Source organism: Candoia aspera, chromosome 2 (assembly GCF_035149785.1).
Source record: "Candoia aspera isolate rCanAsp1 chromosome 2, rCanAsp1.hap2, whole genome shotgun sequence".
Classification (NCBI taxonomy): Eukaryota; Metazoa; Chordata; class Lepidosauria; order Squamata; family Boidae; genus Candoia; species Candoia aspera.
In genome coordinates, this window is record NC_086154.1 from 182,751,146 (window position 1) to 182,769,937 (window position 18,792).

An 18,792-nucleotide genomic window follows, 5' to 3' on the forward strand; every position below is an offset into this window, starting at 1 on the left:
AGTCTAAGATAGTCTGTTTCTGCTTGCATCTGTAAAACTGTCTTTGCTTGCATCATTAAACCCTAATGTATTTTGAAATGACCTTGCACTTATAATGCAGCCATAGAACAGAATGGACAAGAAACATCCTGAGAGTGGGCAGACAACAGACACAATCAGCCATAATAATATATGCAGAGTGTGTAAACTTGCTGCACTCCTTGAGAGCTTTGTTCCTGAGTACAATGCTGATTCCTGTAATGGGAGTAGGGGGCATTCTAACAGAAATTTTAAAAGCCCAGCTGCTGGGTGAGACAGTGGGAAAAAACAGTAATTCTCCTGTCCAAGCTTGTGAGTTTCCTGAATATATCTTGTTGGCCCTGTGTGACATTGAATGCTAGATTAGATGAGCTTTTGACCTGATCCATTTTGTTCTTTATTTTACTGTATTAGCAGGCATCGATTTTTATGTATATGTGTGTTTTAACTCCAGTAATTGTATACAGTCCTGCACAGTCACACATTATTTATGTCCTTGTTCTTAGGTAAAATGACTGTCACAGCCCCACTTGCAGGGAGAAATGTTCCTCTCATGTACAGCCAAATAGGAACTGGGTGACAAATTCTATTATTTCCCCTAGGATTCTTCACTTCAGAATGATCACTTTCCAATCAACTTGATGTAATAAGGAAATATTTTAATCCCTTTTATCCACATTTGATAAGGAAATGTATAGTTGCATGACATCAGATCATTAAGTCCCTCTTTTGGGGGAGATGGGCGGTAATTAAATTTGAATAATAAAAATAAACAAATAAATAAATAAATAAATGGCATCCCAACCCAAACAGCCAGAGAACTTTACCCAGCAGAGTTTCACATAGATATTAACAAGCAGAAGAACAAAATGGAAACTCAGGGGACCCATCCATGAGCTACTAACTATGAAACTGAAAAGTGATCCTTCTCACTAGTTACCCTACCTTCTAAATCTCTATTCCAAATAGAACTGAAGCCACCGCCATACCCTTTTCCATGTCTCATAGAGATGTTCCGGGAAGATGTGATGGTGGAGAATTGCCCAGCCACCAAAATACGTAGGAGGAGGTAACATTTTCCCCATCTATTCTTCTGGCATCTATCACTGGCCAGATGTCTCAGTCCAACATCCCTAAACAGAAGCCAGATTCAAACCGATCACTATAACTATTGCCAGCAAAGACTTCTGAAATGATCAGCAGTGAATATTAAAAGGGCATATTAGAAACCGGCAGAGACATTTTAGAAGTGATCTGGTTCATTTAAAAAGTATTTCAGTTATAAATGTGCTTTGTACAGTGAACTAGGGAGTATTCCAGGGCATCCTTAGGAATCAGTGCTTTCTGCACAAATTTTTTAAAAAATGGTGACACCACAAAACAACAGGCATAATTTTTTAACTATTGACATAGGAGGAACCTAAAACTATGGTTCAGATCTTCTTTTAATCTTTTTATGTCAACATGGAAGTGGTTCACATCATGGATACAAATGTGATTTGTAAGCTGACCTTTGTGTGGTATCTTTGGCTATTTGCCAAGGTTTTTAGGACCTACTTGACTGTAATGAGTGGTCATTACTATTTACATGAAAAGGGCAATCTATGCTAGAAGAGGATAGATAGAGGGTCTCAAGAAACATGCAGGCTAACAGTCACTTTGGTAATATTGAACGTCCACAAAAACTAGTGACTCTTGTACTTCATGGACCTATCCAGTTAGATGGAAACCTGACATAATTCTTTAAGAATCCATGCAGTTAGTTTTATTGAAACATGTGTATCTTGTCCTTCTCATGTTTATGTGCAATTCAGAACTATCAACAAATTTGTCAAATTTAAGATCACTTAGTCAAATAAAATTCTCTTCTTCGGGGCAACATCATAGTGGCAAAACATGAATTATGATAGCTCACTGCATGGTTGTTGCTTATTTGTTTAGTTGCTTCCGACTTTTCGTGACTTCATGGACCAGCCCACGCCAGAGCTTCCTGTCGGTCGTCAACACCCCCAGCTCCCCCAGGGACAAATCCATCACCTCTAGAATATCATCCATCCACCTTGCCCTTGGTCGGCTCCTCTTCCTTTTGCCTTCCACTCTCCCTAGCATCAGCACCTTCTCCAGGGTGTCTTGTCTTCTCATTATGTGGCCAAAGTATTTCCGTTTTGCCTTTAATATCATTCCCTCAAGTGAGCAGTCTGGCTTTATTTCCTGGAGGATGGACTGGTTTGATCTTCTTGCAGTCCAAGGCACTCTCAGAATTTTCCTCCAACACCACAGTTCAAAAGCATCGATCTTCCTTCTCTCAGCCTTCCTTATGGTCCAGCTCTCGCAGCCATATGTTACTACAGGGAACACCATTGATTTAACTATGCGGGCCTTTGTTGTCAAGCTGGTTGCCATAATCTTGGGATTTTTTTGAGGTTTAGCTGCAAGCCAGCTTTTGCACTTTCTTCTTTTGCCTTCATCATAAGGCTCCTCAGTTCCTCTTCGCTTTCAGCCATCAAAGTGGTATCATCTGCATATCTGAGATTGTTAATGTTTCTTCCAGAGATTTTAACTCCAGCCTTGGATTCCTCAAGCCCAGCTTGTTGCATGATGTGTTCTGCATACAAGTTGAATAGGTAGGGTGAGAGTATACAGCCCTGCCATACTCCTTTCCCAATCTTAAACCAGTCCGTTGTTCCGTGGTCTGTTCTTACTGTTGCTACTTGGTCGTTATACAGATTCTTCAGGAGGCATACAAGATGACTTGGTATCCCCATACCGCTAAGAACTTGCCACAATTTGTTATGGTCCACACAGTCAAAGGCTTTAGAATAGTCAATCAAACAGAAATACATGTTTTTCTGAAACTCCCTGGCTTTTTCCATTATCCAGTGGATGTTGGCAATTTGGTCCCTAGTTCCTCTGCCTTTTCTAAACCCAGCTTGTACATCTGGCAATTCTCGCTCCATGAATTGCTGAAGTCTACCTTGCAGGATCTTGAGCATTACCTTACTGGCATGTGAAATGAGTGCCACTGTTCGATAGTTTGAACATTCTTTAGTGTTCCCCTTTTTTGGTATGGGGATATAAGTTGATTTTTTCCAATCTGATGGCCATTCTTGTGTTTTCCAAATTTGCTGGCATATAGCATGCATTACCTTGACAGCATCATCTTGCAAGATTTTGAACAGTTCAGCTGGGATGCTTTCGTCTCCTGCTGCCTTGTTATTAGCAATGCTTCTTAAGGCCCACTCAACCTCACTCTTCAGGATGTCTGGCTCTAGCTCACTGACCACATCGTCAAAGCTATCCCCGATATTGTTATCCTTCCTATACAGGTCTTCTGTATATTCTTGCCACCTTTTCTTGATCTCTTCTTCTTCTGTTAGGTCCTTGCCATCTTTGTTTTGGATGATATCCATTTTTGCCTGGAATTTACCTCCAATGTTTCTAATTTTCTGGAAGAGGTCTCTTGTCCTTCCTATTCTATTGTCTTCTTCCACCTCTGCGCGTTGCTTGTTTAAAAATAATTCCTTATCTCTGCTGGCTAACCTCTGGAATTTTGCATTTAATTGGGCATATCTCCCCCTATCACTGTTGCCTTTTGCTTTCCTTCTTTCTTGGGCTACTTCTAGTGTCTCAGCAGACAGCCATTTTGCCTTCTTGGTTTTCTCTTTCTTTGGGATGTATTTTGTTACTGCCTCCTGAACAACATTGCGAGCTTCTGTCCAGAGTTCTTCCGGGACCCTATCTACTAAATCTAGTCCCTTAAATCTATTCTTCACCTCCACTGCATATTCCTTAGGAATATTAGTGACCTCATATCTAGCTGATCTGTGGGTCTTCCCTAATCTCTTTAGTCTGATCCTAAATTGTGCAATAAGAAGTTCGTGATCTGAACTACAGTCAGCTCCAGGTCTTGTTTTTACCGACTGTATAGATGTCCACCACCTTTGGCTGCAAAGGATGTAGTCAATCTGATTTTGGTGTTGTCCATCTGGTGAAGTCCATGTATAAAGCCATCTCTTAGGTTGTTGGAAGAGAGTGTTTGTTATGCAGAATGAGTTGTCTTGGCAAAATTCTATCAGCCTATGTCCTGCTTCATTTCGTTCTCCCAGGCCATGCTTACCTGTAATTCCAGGTGTCATTTGACTGCCCACCTTAGCATTCCAGTTTCCCGTGATGAAAATAACATCTCTTTTAGGTGTGTTGTCCAGTAGGTGCTGCAGATCCTCATAGAACTGCTCTACTTCAGCTTCTTCAGCATTTGTGGTTGGGGCGTATATTTGGATCACTGTGATGCTAGATGGCTTGCCCTGAATTCGAATTGAGATCATTCTGTCATTTTTTGGATTGTATCCAAGCACTGCTTTAGCCACTTTGCTATTAATTATGAAGGCTACTCCATTTCTTCTGTGGTCCTCTTGTCCACAGTAGTAGATCTGGTGGTCATTTGATGTGAAGTGGCCCATTCCACTCCATTTCAGTTCACTGACGCCCAAAATGTCTATCTTTAATCTTGACATCTCACCAATAACCACATCCAATTTGCCCTGGCTCATAGATCTTACATTCCAGGTTCCAATGATGTGTTGATCCTTAGAACATCGGATTCGCCGTTCACCACCAGCACCGTCGGCCGCTAGCCGTCCTTTCGGCTTTGAGCTAGGTGCGTCATCATGTCTGGGGCTAGTTGAACTCCTCTTCTGTTCCTCCCCAGTAGCATTTTGACCATCTTCCGACCTGGGGGTCTCATCTTCCGATGGTATACCAACATATCTCTGGTTGTACTGATCCATTTAGTTTTCACGGCAAGAATACTGGGGTGGGTTGCCATTACCTTCCCCAGGGATCGCATTTAGTCTGACCTCTCTGTCATGACCTTCCCGTCTTGGGTGGCCCTTCACGGTTTAGCTCATGGCATCATTGAGGTGCTCAAGCTCCAGCACCACGACAAGGTAACGATCCTTTGCTGAAGTCTGCATGGAGTCATATGTATTCTCTGAGTTGGTGGTTTCATGTGGATGCAGTATAAAAATAATGAGAAAGCAAGACCCATTTCATGGGTCAGATGCATGTTTTTGGGCCCCAGTGAAGCCAAAAATAGACCCATTATTGTTAGCATACACTCCCCTTGGATGAATATAATTTATTATTTGATAGTAGCTTCATGTGGAATCAAAAAGATCCCTGTTCATTATCAAGATTTATTTATTCTTTTTATCTGTTTATCTGCATTTTATCTGTTTATCTGCATTTATTCTTTTTATCTGTTCACTAACCAATAAGTCCGGGAATTCAGAATGAATTAGAGCACTGGATGTGGGTTAAGTTGCAGCAATATGAGCAATCTTTGCTGAAGCCTGAGCAGTTCTAAGGGCAGCTTTGGGTTGGTAACAGAAATAATAAATTGTACAGGCAGGATCATTAACAAAAAAAAACCCTTTGCCAATCGCATCCAAGTAAAAACGTGCTTCAAAAGGTCAGGAGCGGAGGGGTAGGCTTGAAAGACAGGAAAACAGTATGTCAGAGTTTTCCTTTTTGCTTCGCTCCTCTCCTTCGTCCTAAGTAGAGCCCAGCTTTAATAGATACCAAGAAACCCGCAATATGTCATGAATCCTTCTCAACGTTTCTATCTCTACGGTGAACAAGTCCTAGAAATAACGTAATCAAACTGCGACACGAGCTCCGGCTGAACGTAATGCGCGAATCTCTGATCCCACCGGTCGCGAGATGGCTATTTGATGTGGTTATTTATTTATTTTTAAAGACGCTTTAAAGGAGCTGCCACCGTTTCACGAAGGCGGACGTCATGACGGGCCGTAAATTCTCTAAAGAGAAGAAGCGACATCGCTCGCGTTTGTCCTGCCCAGAGGAAGGAGGCGGTAGCGAAAGAAAACGGCGGAGCACTGAGGCAGTCCGCGGCCCTCTCGAGGTATAACAGTCGGTCAGCCTTGCAAGCGGAGAGTCGCTGAATTGCGCAGGCGCAGAATACTGTTTATCTGAATCACGTGATAGGGAGGAGCGCCTTCAGTCCCTCTCTTCGCGTGCCTGTTTTGGCGGGATAATCGCTGTCTCGTTCTTGCCTCTTTTTAAGCTCTGGTATTACATAAAATAATGGTTCACAAAACGTAAAGAGAGCAGTAAAGCCACTGAAGAAAATCCATATCTTCGTTTAACCAAATCAAAGGTTGGGGACCCCAAACTTGGCCTTCCCTGTTGTGCCAATCAAGCCAAGTGATTAAGTTAAGTTTGCTGCAGCCCACCGTAGTATATGCCTAAGATTTGTTATTCGGAAAAGGTGCTACCAGACTCCTGATTTTCTACCACCGTAAACTAACGGCTCTCCTAACTGTGTGGGTGAACCCAGAAGGTTGGTTGATGGAGTAAATTATAGTTAACGGTGAGCAAATGTGCTCAGGGAAAGTCTCAGTTACCACTGACGAGCAAGCTATTTTGTTCTCTGAAACTTAGTAAGACAAAATAGTGTAGTAAGAAGCTACACTAAGGCCATTTTAGAAGGGAAGTTAGTCCTTTTCTATTACACAGAAGCAAGAGTATCCTGAACATAGATCAGAAAGGAATGTAAGGACAAATGTTACGGTCACAGCAACGGAGATGAAATATGCCAATTAGAACGTGAGAAATTAGGCTATTCCTTATTAGGAAAATAAAACTTGAAAATTCTAGAACTAGGTATGTATACACTAGCTGTTTATACCTGACTATAAAATGGCTTTGCACCCCTTGTAATCGGCCAGTCGCACTCCATGCTAATGCTTTTGCCTTGTGTGCCAAATAAAACTTTCAAACTCTGAATTATGGCATCTGGCGTTTTGACCTGAGCAAGGAACAAACAAAAGGGAAGAAAGTCCCTAACAATTGTAAAAGCACACTCTCCCAGTGAACGTGGGGTAGTGGCTGTCTGATGTAATTGGTAGGGTCTGCATTACTTTCAGCTGGAAGGTGGAATCTGAGATTAGGAGGCAAAGCCAGGAGTTAATATGTGGCAGAAGCAGTCCTAAAATGGAAGTAGAGAGCTGTCTCTTCAGAATATCCCACTGTATTACAGCAGTGGTTGAATACAGGGTATCACTACAATTTACTTTTTTGAGTGGTAGTCACACTTGGTCACACCAAATTAACCACTTGGCTGTGCTCATCTAATATTTTTATTTTCTAAGAATGATTTTTCCTGTGTTTGGTCAAAATGATACCAGAGGGAGCTGCTGCTTTTATTTTCAACATGTTATGTTCCTTTTTATTTGTATTATGTTAATTAAAATGTATTATCATTTTATATATCATTTCCATAAATATCATGGGCAGAAGGATCTGTTGAAATGGTAATGTTATGAATCCTTATCCTCAAGCAGAGATACCAGAAATCTCTAGCAATCTTTCTATGGAAACCTCACATCCCCCACATAAGATTGCGAATTAATGCATTCACTAGTAAGCATACAAGTAATGGCAGATTTACAGAAGTAACATTAATTCACATCTAATGGGAAGCAAGTGCCAGTTCCATGTGTATTCACATGAAGTCTTAAGGTCTGTTAGCCTTTTCTATGTGTTCGTGACAGTTTTGATTTTGGCCGCCTTACTTGGAAAGAGTGCCACTGAACATGGTATGACCTCTGAGTAATCACATGTAATTTGTGCTGTTACTTTATTAAAAAAAGGAATGAACAATTTTATGAAGTATGTTAATATGTGACTAACTTTTTAATAAATTTAATTGCAAAATCTAGATTACACTTTGGAATGATATTATTGTATCCATAACAATTTTATTCTAAGGATCAATGGAAAATCATATTTTAAGGGTCATAATATTCCATAGTAAGTTGTAAAACACACACATTGCTCCAAGTGACCTCATCATATCCTATGGATCTCAGTACTGATATGTTGAAGAAACTTTGTTCTGCCTCTTCATCTGAGGACTTCCAGTGTTCTGTCCTACATTTCCTACTGCTCTTTTGCTATTTTTTCTTGGATGTGCTATTGTTATTGTCTTGAGCTCAATGTGTTCAAATTCACCGTGTTTCCATGCTTGTTAAAATGCATGTATCCTTGGCTTTCCTTTAATGGCTTGCTTGCTTTGTCCTGCATGTTCAGTCCTTTGACAAACCATGGTGCTTCTACCTTTAAGAAGTTATAAATTTGTGACTTTTCTTTCTGATCTCTAGTAGCTGATCTTCTGATCTCCTTTTTATCCTGGTCATCTTTCAGTATTATAATCTCCTAATCTTCCATTGTCATCTTTCTCTACTGAGCATTTTTCTGCAGAAAATAAATCACTTTGTTATTTGATTATGTGATGTTCCTCCTTAATTTCCCCCCCCAGCTCCTATTTGTCCCAATATCTTGCCCAAATTTTGTTCTTCCTTCAAGACCTTCATGACTTTGATATTCTTGAGAAGTAGCTCTGAATTTTTGTTACTCTCCCTCTATCCCTCTATCCCCTTAGATGTTCAAAAGTATTTTGTCTCCCTCAAATGATCTCATATTTTACCCTTCATTTATTTCTTAAAATGTATAAGTTGTCCCTCAGAATATGTGCAGTAATCAGGCCTGCAACTAGGGTCTGTGTCACCTGGGGCAAACATGGATTCCGTGCCCATTTTGGCACCCCCCCAGGGCTCATTTTGGTGCCCCCCCAGCGCGGCCCCTGGGGCACATGCCCTGCTTGTCCCCCCCAGTTGCAGCCCTGGTAGTAATACAACAAAACTATATATAAAAACATTATTGTTTCTATTACTGCTTTTTTATTCTGCCAATTAGGCTTATTGAATGATAACCTTATTCTACTAGTCTTCCTTTCCAACATTCATTTGTAAACTCCTTTGTTGGCCTTATGATCTTTCAAATAATATTGACATGCAAAATTGAGCAGCTTAATGAACCATATTAAAATATTGTCATTGCACGTGTCATAACTTAGAGAGAGTTATGATGTTTAGACTGTACAATAGTAGAAAGCTATTTTAGAAGCTTCACTGACTCAAACTGCAATCCTGTATGGATTCACTTGGGAGTGAGCTGTATTGAACTCTCTGAGACTGAACTGTCAGTTCTTCATCATCATTTCTTTGGTGAGAATACTACACAATCAGACAAGTATTAATTGGTTCATGGTTATTTTTTGTGTCATATTTTAGGAAACCAAGTGTATTGCTCAGGTTCCAGAAAAGAAAGATGTGGTAGAAGAGCCCAGTGACATAGAAGAAGGTGGACTAGATCTGACTGTGCAATTAAAGCCTGTCAGTTTCTACATTACAGACAAGAAGGAAATGCTTCAGCAGTGCTTTTATATCATAGGGGAGAAGAAATTGCAGAAGATGTTGCCTGATGTTTTAAAGGTATTAAAGCATATCTGTTAGAGCTGTGCAAATTCCTTAAACAAGGTGGTGCAGAACACACAGGAACACATGAAATACTTCTTTTCAAATTATTAAAGCAAATATGTTTTTATCCATGAAGTGTACTGGCTATGCACATCCATGCCAGGAATAATTTCTGAAATAGCCTCATGAGCTTAGAAAAGATGCAGCTTTTAAAATTGTTCTAAAGTAAGTGCTTTGTGTGAATATGTTGTCACATTTAAGAGAAGGCTGATTATATTATATAAGATATAGCAAGTGATCTGAATAAAAAGTTTAAATAAATTTTGATATTAAATGTAATATTTTAAGTCTCTTACTATATCTTTTTAATACCACAACAGTTACATTGCATTCTTTTTAGTTATTATATACCTTTTATGAGGGTTGAAAATGTATTTTAAATCATACATTTTCAAAAGTGTATTATACTTACATCCTATTGGCTGAAACTGTGTACAGAATTATGTTGCTTATATTCCGTTGAAATCACACAGCTTATTGCTGTTATCTTTCATTTGGGAAATGTAAAGAAAAATAATAGAAATGAAATAGTATCAGTTTACTGTGAAGTTAGACTTTAAACCTGTGGCCAGGCAGGGCAGTCTATGGTCTGTAGGACATGTTGGCTTTCATCCTCCAGTGATGGAGAGGGAGACTTGGCCCTGTTTCTAGCCTACATGCAGATCTCGACAGCAAGTACTCTCCAACTTCAGAAAGAGAAGAAAAGAGTCATTCTGAAGGAATGCCTAGAGAAACAATGCACTTCTTGATTCCTAAACATGTTTCCAACTTAGCAGTTTATGAGCAGCAGGCCTAAATGTGGTATAAATTAGCTTATTTTCGTAGAAATTGTGCATGTGTCAAGTGAGGTGCATCCAATAAAATAATCCCAGAAAAATGCACCTCCCTTCTTTGTTGCAATTTTAAATGATATTTGAACTCCCCTGTGCTTTCCAATAGAATTGAGTTACAAAAAGAGAGATGTTTTAGAATTTATCTTTTTCTTGAAAATAGCCTGTATATATAGCTTGGGCTATATTCCTAAATGGTAATGTGGCATGTTTCATTTGGCGGCTGCTGCTGCTGATAATCCTGCCCTTTTTTGATATGTTTTGGTCAACTCAAGGTGGTGAACATACCTAATACTCCTCCCTCCTATTTTTCCCACAACAACAACCCTGTAAGGTGGGTTGGGCTAATAACTCACTTTACAGGGGTCATCCAGCCAATGTGCTCTCTTAATCATGAATTTTAGCTTAGTGTACTTAAATATTTAGTAAACTATAAACAGCATTATTGTATTAATTTTGCTCAGTGTTGAGAAGGTGAAGGAAGCTCCCATGTCAAATTCTGTGTCTTTTAATCAGTCATAGCCATGACATAATCAGAGCAAGTTACAAATTTGTTACCTATATGAGTATATAATAATTGTGTTTGTAGGACATTCTGGAAAAAATTGAATATCCATAGGTATCCATCTCATAATAAATATGGACAGCAGAATGTTCAGAATGAGAACTACAGTGCAATTAAGACCATCTTTACTTGATACCTAATATTTTAGCTGTTTTGTTACTGTTTAAATATACATCCATTTCATCAGCATTTCAGTGTAGGGGCCTTCTTGAAATATTGTAATTTGGGTAAAATAACAAGATTTAGTAAGCCAGAACTCAAGAGTGTAGAATGCAGGGTTTGCCAATTGGCTTCAAATCAGCTTGAAAGTTTTACTCTCTCTTTCCAGTAACACCTGGGGAGATTCTCCTTAATTTCTTGCATTTTTCAAACAGGAAGGCATATTCAAAAAGTAACTTTTTGCATTCTCTGCACTCCTTTTCTCAAGCTGAAGTGGGCTGTGGCTTCAGTTTATTTTCTCCCAAATTGTTCCTCAGCTGTGCTTTAGAAAAGGTTAAAAGAAAAGGTTTTACCTACTATAAATTTTTGAAAGGAAAATTACTGTTTTCTATTTGTTATCTGTTCCTTAGTGCAGTACCACATTAACATTTGCATACCTTCAGAAATAGACATCTGTATTTCTGTCTCACAACCCTACCAATTACAGTGTGATTTTTACTGATTAAAGAAGTTCTCACTGATTCATCAAGTAAGCTGTAATTGATTAACCTGCCAATTAATGTCTGCACCATTATTTGGTGTGCATCTTATGTACTTGTAAGATGGTTCAATAGTAGTTCAGCTGGATTAAGTAGTTCAGCTATTAAGATTAGAATGCCATAAAGGCAATCAGTGTTTATATATTTGTATGTGGGTGTATATTAATAAATTCTGTGATACTGTATAAATACTGATGTACAGTCCTTGGAATAGATCAGACTGGAAGTGTAAATAACGTTAATTACAGTGGCATATGGAATAATGTAGTATATAATTATAGCTTTTCCAGGGGGATATTGAAATTTTTCTTTAATTGGACATAACACCATCAGATACGAATGTGGCAACCTGGCAGTTTATAAATAAGTCATTTATAATTAAAAAAGCATACTACTCCCAAAGGATTTGTGGCATCTTTGCTGGGAAATAACTAAGTAGAAATCAGAAGCAAGCAGGATTTAAAAATAAGATGGAAACAACATTAAGGTGTTACTAGTGCTTTTTAAGAATATTTCCGAATGTTTCAGTAGGTGAAAAAGGCAAAACAAGTTGTGATATCCTAAATCTGTCTCACTTGTTTCTTGGGAATAATTATTTTTGTAAAATTTAGAATGAAAAGAGAGCAGTTTATTTATTTATTTAACATCCCACCTTTATTATTTTTATAAATAACTCAGGGCAGCGAACATGCCTAATACTCCTTCCTCCTCCTATTTTCCCCACAACAACAACCCTGTGAGGTGGGTTGGGCTGAGAGAGAGTGACTGGCTCAAGGTCCCAGCCAGCTTTCATGTCTAAGGCGTGACTAGAACTCTCAGTCTCCTGATTTCTAGTCCGTTGCCTTAACCACTAGACCAAACTGGCTGGTTCTTTTAAGTATTTTGACTTTGCATTCTTCCTCAGACTGAGTACCATAGTCACACTGCAACATCATTAGCTCCCAGTTACTGTAATAAAGCCCAGAAGTATGAGGATATTGGAGATGCTTTTGGGACCACTAATCACATTTGGAATTTTGAGATAGTATCCAAAACGGCTGCCCTGTGATATCTGTTCACAAAATGGCTGCTGTAGTTGCAAATTCCAAATCTATTTCAGACAAAGGGAAATTGCTAGGGCTGAAAAAAAAATAGTAACTTGGTCCCAAAACAGTTTTACTTAACTGAATTCATAGTTCTTATTCAGAAGCACTTATCTCAAAACTTTTTTCTCTTTCATCCACAGATGATGCATAAGATACATCCCAACATGTATCTTCTGCATCAACTGTGGATCCCAACATGTTCTCTCTCTTTTTTTTATATCACTAATACATAAACTGCTACCTTCTCCGCATAACTGTTTTTTCTGTCGTTCTCTCTATTGCAGTCTGGATCATTCTCTTTTCTATTGGATTGTTTAATTAAAAAAACATGTCTTTACTCCAGTAATGCTAATTACTGATTATGCCAATGAATATAAATGATTGATTATAGAATTTTTTTAAACATTAGAAAGTTCTTCAAAATCATCTAAAGACAGCAGAACAAGTGGAGTTCTAGTATATTGAGCATAGTTCACTCTATTTAATACTCTTCTGGTTGAATCTGGTATATTTGTTTTAGAAACAAACCCAGATTGATAAAAAGAATATGTAATTACTGACAGATATATTTAACTTTCTGGCCAATAGTTCAGTGAATATTTTTTATCTTGGTTTAGTAGTGTATTAGGTTTATTTGATATCTTTGTGTGTTTGTGTGTGTGCGTGCCCCTTCAAGTCAGTGTTGACTCCTGGCAATTGCCTGGACAAGTCCCTGCAGTTTTCTTGGCAAGATTTCTGAAGTGTTTTGCCATTGCCTGCTTCCTAGGGCTGAGAGAGAGTGACTGGCCCAAGGTCACTCAACTGTCTTTGTACCAAAGGTGGGACTAGAACTCACGGTCTCCCAGTTTCTAGCCTGGTGCCTTAACCACTACACCAAACTGGCACTTATATCAGCTTTTGGGGGGTCTTTATTTGGCTTAGAAATAATTATTAGTTGAATTTGTTCCCAAGAGTAAGGATGAAGATGATGATGATTTTGCATTATAACATAGTTGACATAATTAAATTTATTCTTTTTAAAACACTTTCTAATATTCAGGTTCCAAATCATGCACATCTGGAGTTCTATTATTTTTACATTGTTTTATGACACTTACCATTTAAGATCAACTTTCTGTTCATTATTTTAGATTAAATTCATGAGTTTAGGTTTAATTAATAATTAATTACTAGATTTTAGGTTTGCCTCAAGTGTATTTAAACTTGGCTTATCCAAAGTATCTCTTGTTTTAATTATGGTATAGAAATGTTGCTTTTTTATTTCATTTCCTTAGAACTGTTCTGTAGAAGAAATTAAAAGGCTTTGTCTTGAACAATTGGAACTTATGTCTGAGAAGAAGTTATTGAAAATTCTTGAGGGTAAGTATCAGTATCAATATATACTGAACTAAACTTTGGCTTGTTCATTTAAAATTTGAGAGTAACTCCTATATAAGACTAGACAAGGACATGGCTTTGTATCAGTTCAGAAAATTAACAAGAAATATTTTTGTAATAAAAAGCTAAATACCACACACACACACACACACACACACAGATGTAAGTTCTACTGAGCTCAACAGGATTTATTTCCAGAGCATATATGGTCTGGAAATATATGCATATGATTAAATCCTAAAATATTTTATTTCTTTTTAGACATAAAATATATCTACTAAAATCAGAATTTAGATGTCAGGGATGACAGAGTTGAAGCCTTCTATTTTATGCAGCGCCATCAGATTAATTATTTAGTTTCAGACTATGGAGTAATTCATAGCAAAAGAAATAACTACAATTTCTAATTTTGAATCAGTACCCTTTGCTTTAACAGGGACGCGGTGGCGCTGCGGGTTAAACCGCTGAGCTGTCGATCGGAAGGTCGGCGGTTCGAAACCGCGCGGCGGGGTGAGCTCCCGTTGCTCGTCCCAGCTTCTGCACACCAAGCAGTTCGAAAACATGCAAATGTGAGTAGATTAATTGGTACCGCTTCGGCGGGAAGGTAACGGCGTTCCGTGAGTCATGCTGGCCACATGACCCGGAAGTGTCTATGACAACGCCGGCTCCAAGGCTTTGAAACGGAGATGAGCACCGCCCCCTAGAGTCGGACACGACTGGACTTTACGTCAAGGGAAACCTTTACCTTTACCTTTACCCTTTGCTTTATGTATGCAAAATAAATATTCTTTGATTAGAATTACAAAGTTTGATCATTCTGGCTCTGTGGACATCTAGATACATCTCCATCATCTGAAAAAAGAAACGCACTTCTGTTAAGGCATAGGTGGGATCATATAGGGTTCCTTTCGAGGAGGAGGAGGAGGAAATGATAATGATGATGATGATTATTAGAAGGAGCCTGAAGAGGATTAGAGACTGATGGTTCTCTAATTCCCTACCAGAAACCAGAGTTCAGTAGGAAAAGTGGGGAAGCTCTACTGCTGGATTATCTTCAGTTTCTGATCCCAGTTAGGGCTCCCCAAGCACTTTCCAAGTCCATGTGAGCAAGAGTGAGGCTGAAAGGCACAGACATGGAAGGAGCAGGGAAAATTTCTTTGGAATTACAGTCTATTTAGGAATCACTGTTGTTCCCAACTGAACTGGCAGTGTGGTAAGAGCCAATATGTACCATCTGATTTTGGAAAGAGACTTGAAGCCTGGGATTTAAAGCTGCCAGTTGGAGATAACTCAGTGTTTGAAATAATATCTTTACTTGAACCAGTTGCCAGAACCTTTGCCTCATTTTCTAGTATTGACTACTTGGACCTGTAATGTGGTTTGTATCCTCATCCCGTTTTTTTCTTGAGTCCTTTTGTGCTGAATTATTTTGCTGCTTGGCTGACTCTGAAGCTGATAGACCCTGTCTCTGCTTCAACCTTGTTCTTGTTTGGCTATATGAAAAACCTAGCAAATTCTGTCTGCATGCCAAAGCTCAGTCATCCTCTGTAGGAGCTCGGCACTTTGGGTAGAAGGAACAAATGTCACACGGCAGGGATATAAGTGAAGTTAGGGAAATGGAAGCCAGGAGGCACTGTTTTTCTGTCACTGTCACAGCCTTGTGGAATAGCCTTCCTGAGACTTGCTTCATGTTTGTAACATTCTGGAAGCTACCTAAGACGAAACTCTTCTGAACAGTGTTTGGAGAATAGTTTGTTATTGCTATCTTTAGTTTACCTTGAAGTTATTTAAATTGATTAATTGTTTATGTTATTTTATTCTAGTATTGGTTTTGTTATTATTTTATTTATTTTTCATGATTAGTATTCTTACAGTTATGTATTTTGTATTTTTGATTAATAATTGGTTGTTTTTGATTAATTTTAACTGTTTTATGTATGGTTTTTGTTGACCATTTTGGAAACTGCCATGAGTCTGTTGATATGGTGATGTAGGAGTAGAACAATTTGTACTCTATTGCACAAAAGTAGAATGAATGAACAATCAGATAAGTAAATCATTTTAAAAAATACAGAATTTTAAAGATGGGACCATAGGACATTGCTTTGGATGGAATTAGGCTGCTAATTTATCTATCTTAGTGTTGTTTATTCCCACCAAGAGTGCCCTCCATATTTATGGAGTTTAATCCCCAGAATCATTCAGACATTCAGAATCATTCATTGTTGAGAATTTTGGGAGTTGAAGTTCATGCATCTTAAGGGCACCTTGATTAGGGAAGGGTTGCTTATATTAATAGGCAGTAACTGTCTCTACTGTTTCAGATTCAGGGTTTGGCAGCCTGAACTGATAATGTCAGAGATTGAAACCTAGGACATTTTTCATATAAAGTATGCAAAAAGCACTGAGCTACATCTTTCCCCTTATTCCTGTGTCTTACAGAAAGAAGAGCAGTCCCCATTTTTATATCTTCCTACTGTTCATCAACATTGTCAGGTCCACTATCTATGAAAATAGCCTTTCAGTTCACTCCTCAAGTATATAAAACCAGCCCAATCTTCTGCCAGACCCACAGATAAAGACAAGGAAATTGTACTGTCTGCAGGACAGAATGAAAAACCAATGCTGGGTTTTGAGGAAGATATTACATGATTTGAATGAAATAAAGGCAAAGTCTGAATAGAGATGAAGTGACAGCAGGTGTTGATAAAGAAGGTCAGTTACAGTAGGGAAAGCGGGATAGGACTAGAATGTAAACATCAAACATCCATTTAATCTGTCCTTATGAAGAAAGCATAAATTCTAATCTGTAATTGCAGTTATGAGTAGGGAATTGCTGTGTCCTTACTTAGAATCAAGGGCAGCTCCACCCAGTAAAGGGAGATGTGAATATTAAGACACTATTTGGATATGGAGTAGCTCAGCCCAAGTTAGTAGTCCCAAATGTATGGATATGGGCATTTAAAGAAACAAGTACATTAATTATGCTTTTGTTGTGTGATACATCTATATATTTCTAAAGCAGTGTGTCTTTTTTGTAATTGTGGATCCCCAATGAACACTAAGCAAAAAAGAAGGTTTGTATATGCAACAGACAAATACAGCAATTATCTATAATATAGATAGGATGAGACATTTTGAGCAAATGAAGGGAAATGTAGTTGAAATCCCTCTAATATAGGAAGATTTAAGATTAATGTTTTCAGCAGTCAGAGGAGTTGCTCACAAGTATTTTTGTTATAATACTTTTTTCTTACTTTGCAAATTAAAAATTAGAAGGTTATCTCATAAGATTCTTTGCATGTATTTTTTATGTTCATCTTAATGAGGATTATTTTGTTTATTTATTCAATTTATATGGTTGCCCAATTCAAAACACTTGGGCAGCTTACAGCAAATTTAAAACCAAGTGGAGTATAACATCTTGAAAACAACTAAGGACAATCACTCAGCTCCATAAAAACATTTCTCAGAGTTGGTCTCACTCAATGCCCTGGCTTAATACTTATGGGAATAGCCAGGTCTTCAATGCTTTCTGAAAGGCCAACAGGATCAGGGCCATCCAAATTTTGGGAGGTAAGCTGTTCCACCAAATTATGGAGGGTAAGCAGCACCATGACAAGGAAAGCATGCTTTCTGGGTCCATCAGATAGCATTGCTTGGTAGAAGGGACTTGCAGCACGCCAATTCTGTTGGATTTGTTGGGACAGGCAGAATTAGTAAGAGATAGATGGTCCTGCACATAACCCAACCCTATGCCATGAAGAGGTTTATAGATGACAGCCAGCATCTTAAATTGTACCTAGCAGCCTACTGGAAGCCAGTGCAGCTCACAGAGTAGTCGTGTAATTTGGGCATATCAAGGCATACCCATAACTTCCCATGCTGCCACATTCTGGACCAGCTGTAGGTTCTGAGTGGTCAGATGGTAACTTACACAAAGATAAAACTTTGTCTATGTTTATTAGCAGGGGTTCTCCAGGGTTTCATGTTGGAGATGGTAGAGTTCTTGTATGTGAAAAATGTGGGATATTTCTCACTCAAGCAATAGTACACCCTTGGAACTTGCAGCAGCTCTTTATTGCCAGCTGCCTACAAAATGCAGATACTTCTTTCCTTCACTGATTGCAATTCCAGATGATTTATTTCAACCTCCCTTCTGAAACAGGTGGACTACCTGTTCCTTGACAGTGATAACAATATTTACTGGTGAATAACATTAAGGCAGAAAAATGCTACCAAAAAATAACATCTCATACTGACATTTTATTTCAAGGTGAGAATGGGGTGGACTCTGACAGTGATGAGGAGACCAATGGCGGTGGAGAAAAGACAACAGTTGAACCAGTCAGTCAGTAAGTAATTGCCATGAATTAATTCTATCTGTTCTTAGAGATTTTGTTTTAATTTTGTCTTGTATTAAAAATTCAGTTGGAAACACTTGTGAAATATCAGCAAAATTTCTACTAAAGCTTTGTCAAAACATTGGATGAACTGGAGAAATGTTGGCAAAAATTTATAAAATCTTGCTGCAGTATGAAAAATGAACAATTGCTGGGGATATTGCAAAAATCAGAGAAATAAAAGCCTGCAAAATTCCAAATAAAGCCTCAGTGAGCTCTGATGAATCTGCAGTTAAACATAACTAAGGCATGACAAAACGTTGTGAAACCCAGATGAAAATGCCCTAAAAAAATACAAGACTGCATATCACCAAGACCATAATGATGGCTAATACAATAATTGTTTCCTGTTATTTTCTAAAATGTGATAAAATAATAAAAGTTTGAAAGTATTTGCTGTGATTCAGTTAAAATA

At 38.3% G+C, this 18,792-nt stretch overlaps 1 protein-coding gene across 2 annotated transcripts in view; it reads left to right on the forward strand.

The window, feature by feature from the left end:
• The first annotated feature begins 5,692 nt into the window (after positions 1–5,692).
• Positions 5,693–18,792, forward strand: part of CAAP1 (caspase activity and apoptosis inhibitor 1) — a 28,816-nt gene continuing 15,716 nt past the window's right edge. Inside the window, exons 1-4 of one of the 2 annotated variants that reach the window (XM_063295004.1) lie at positions 5,693–5,941; positions 9,174–9,374; positions 13,872–13,956; positions 18,251–18,329. In XM_063295004.1, the coding sequence (XP_063151074.1) occupies positions 5,819–5,941; positions 9,174–9,374; positions 13,872–13,956; positions 18,251–18,329 (488 nt within the window). In that variant the 5' untranslated portion in view covers positions 5,693–5,818. Of the gene's footprint in view, positions 5,942–6,543; positions 6,646–9,173; positions 9,375–13,871; positions 13,957–18,250; positions 18,330–18,792 lie in introns of those variants that run through there. The other variant, XM_063295005.1, reaches the window with a different exon arrangement.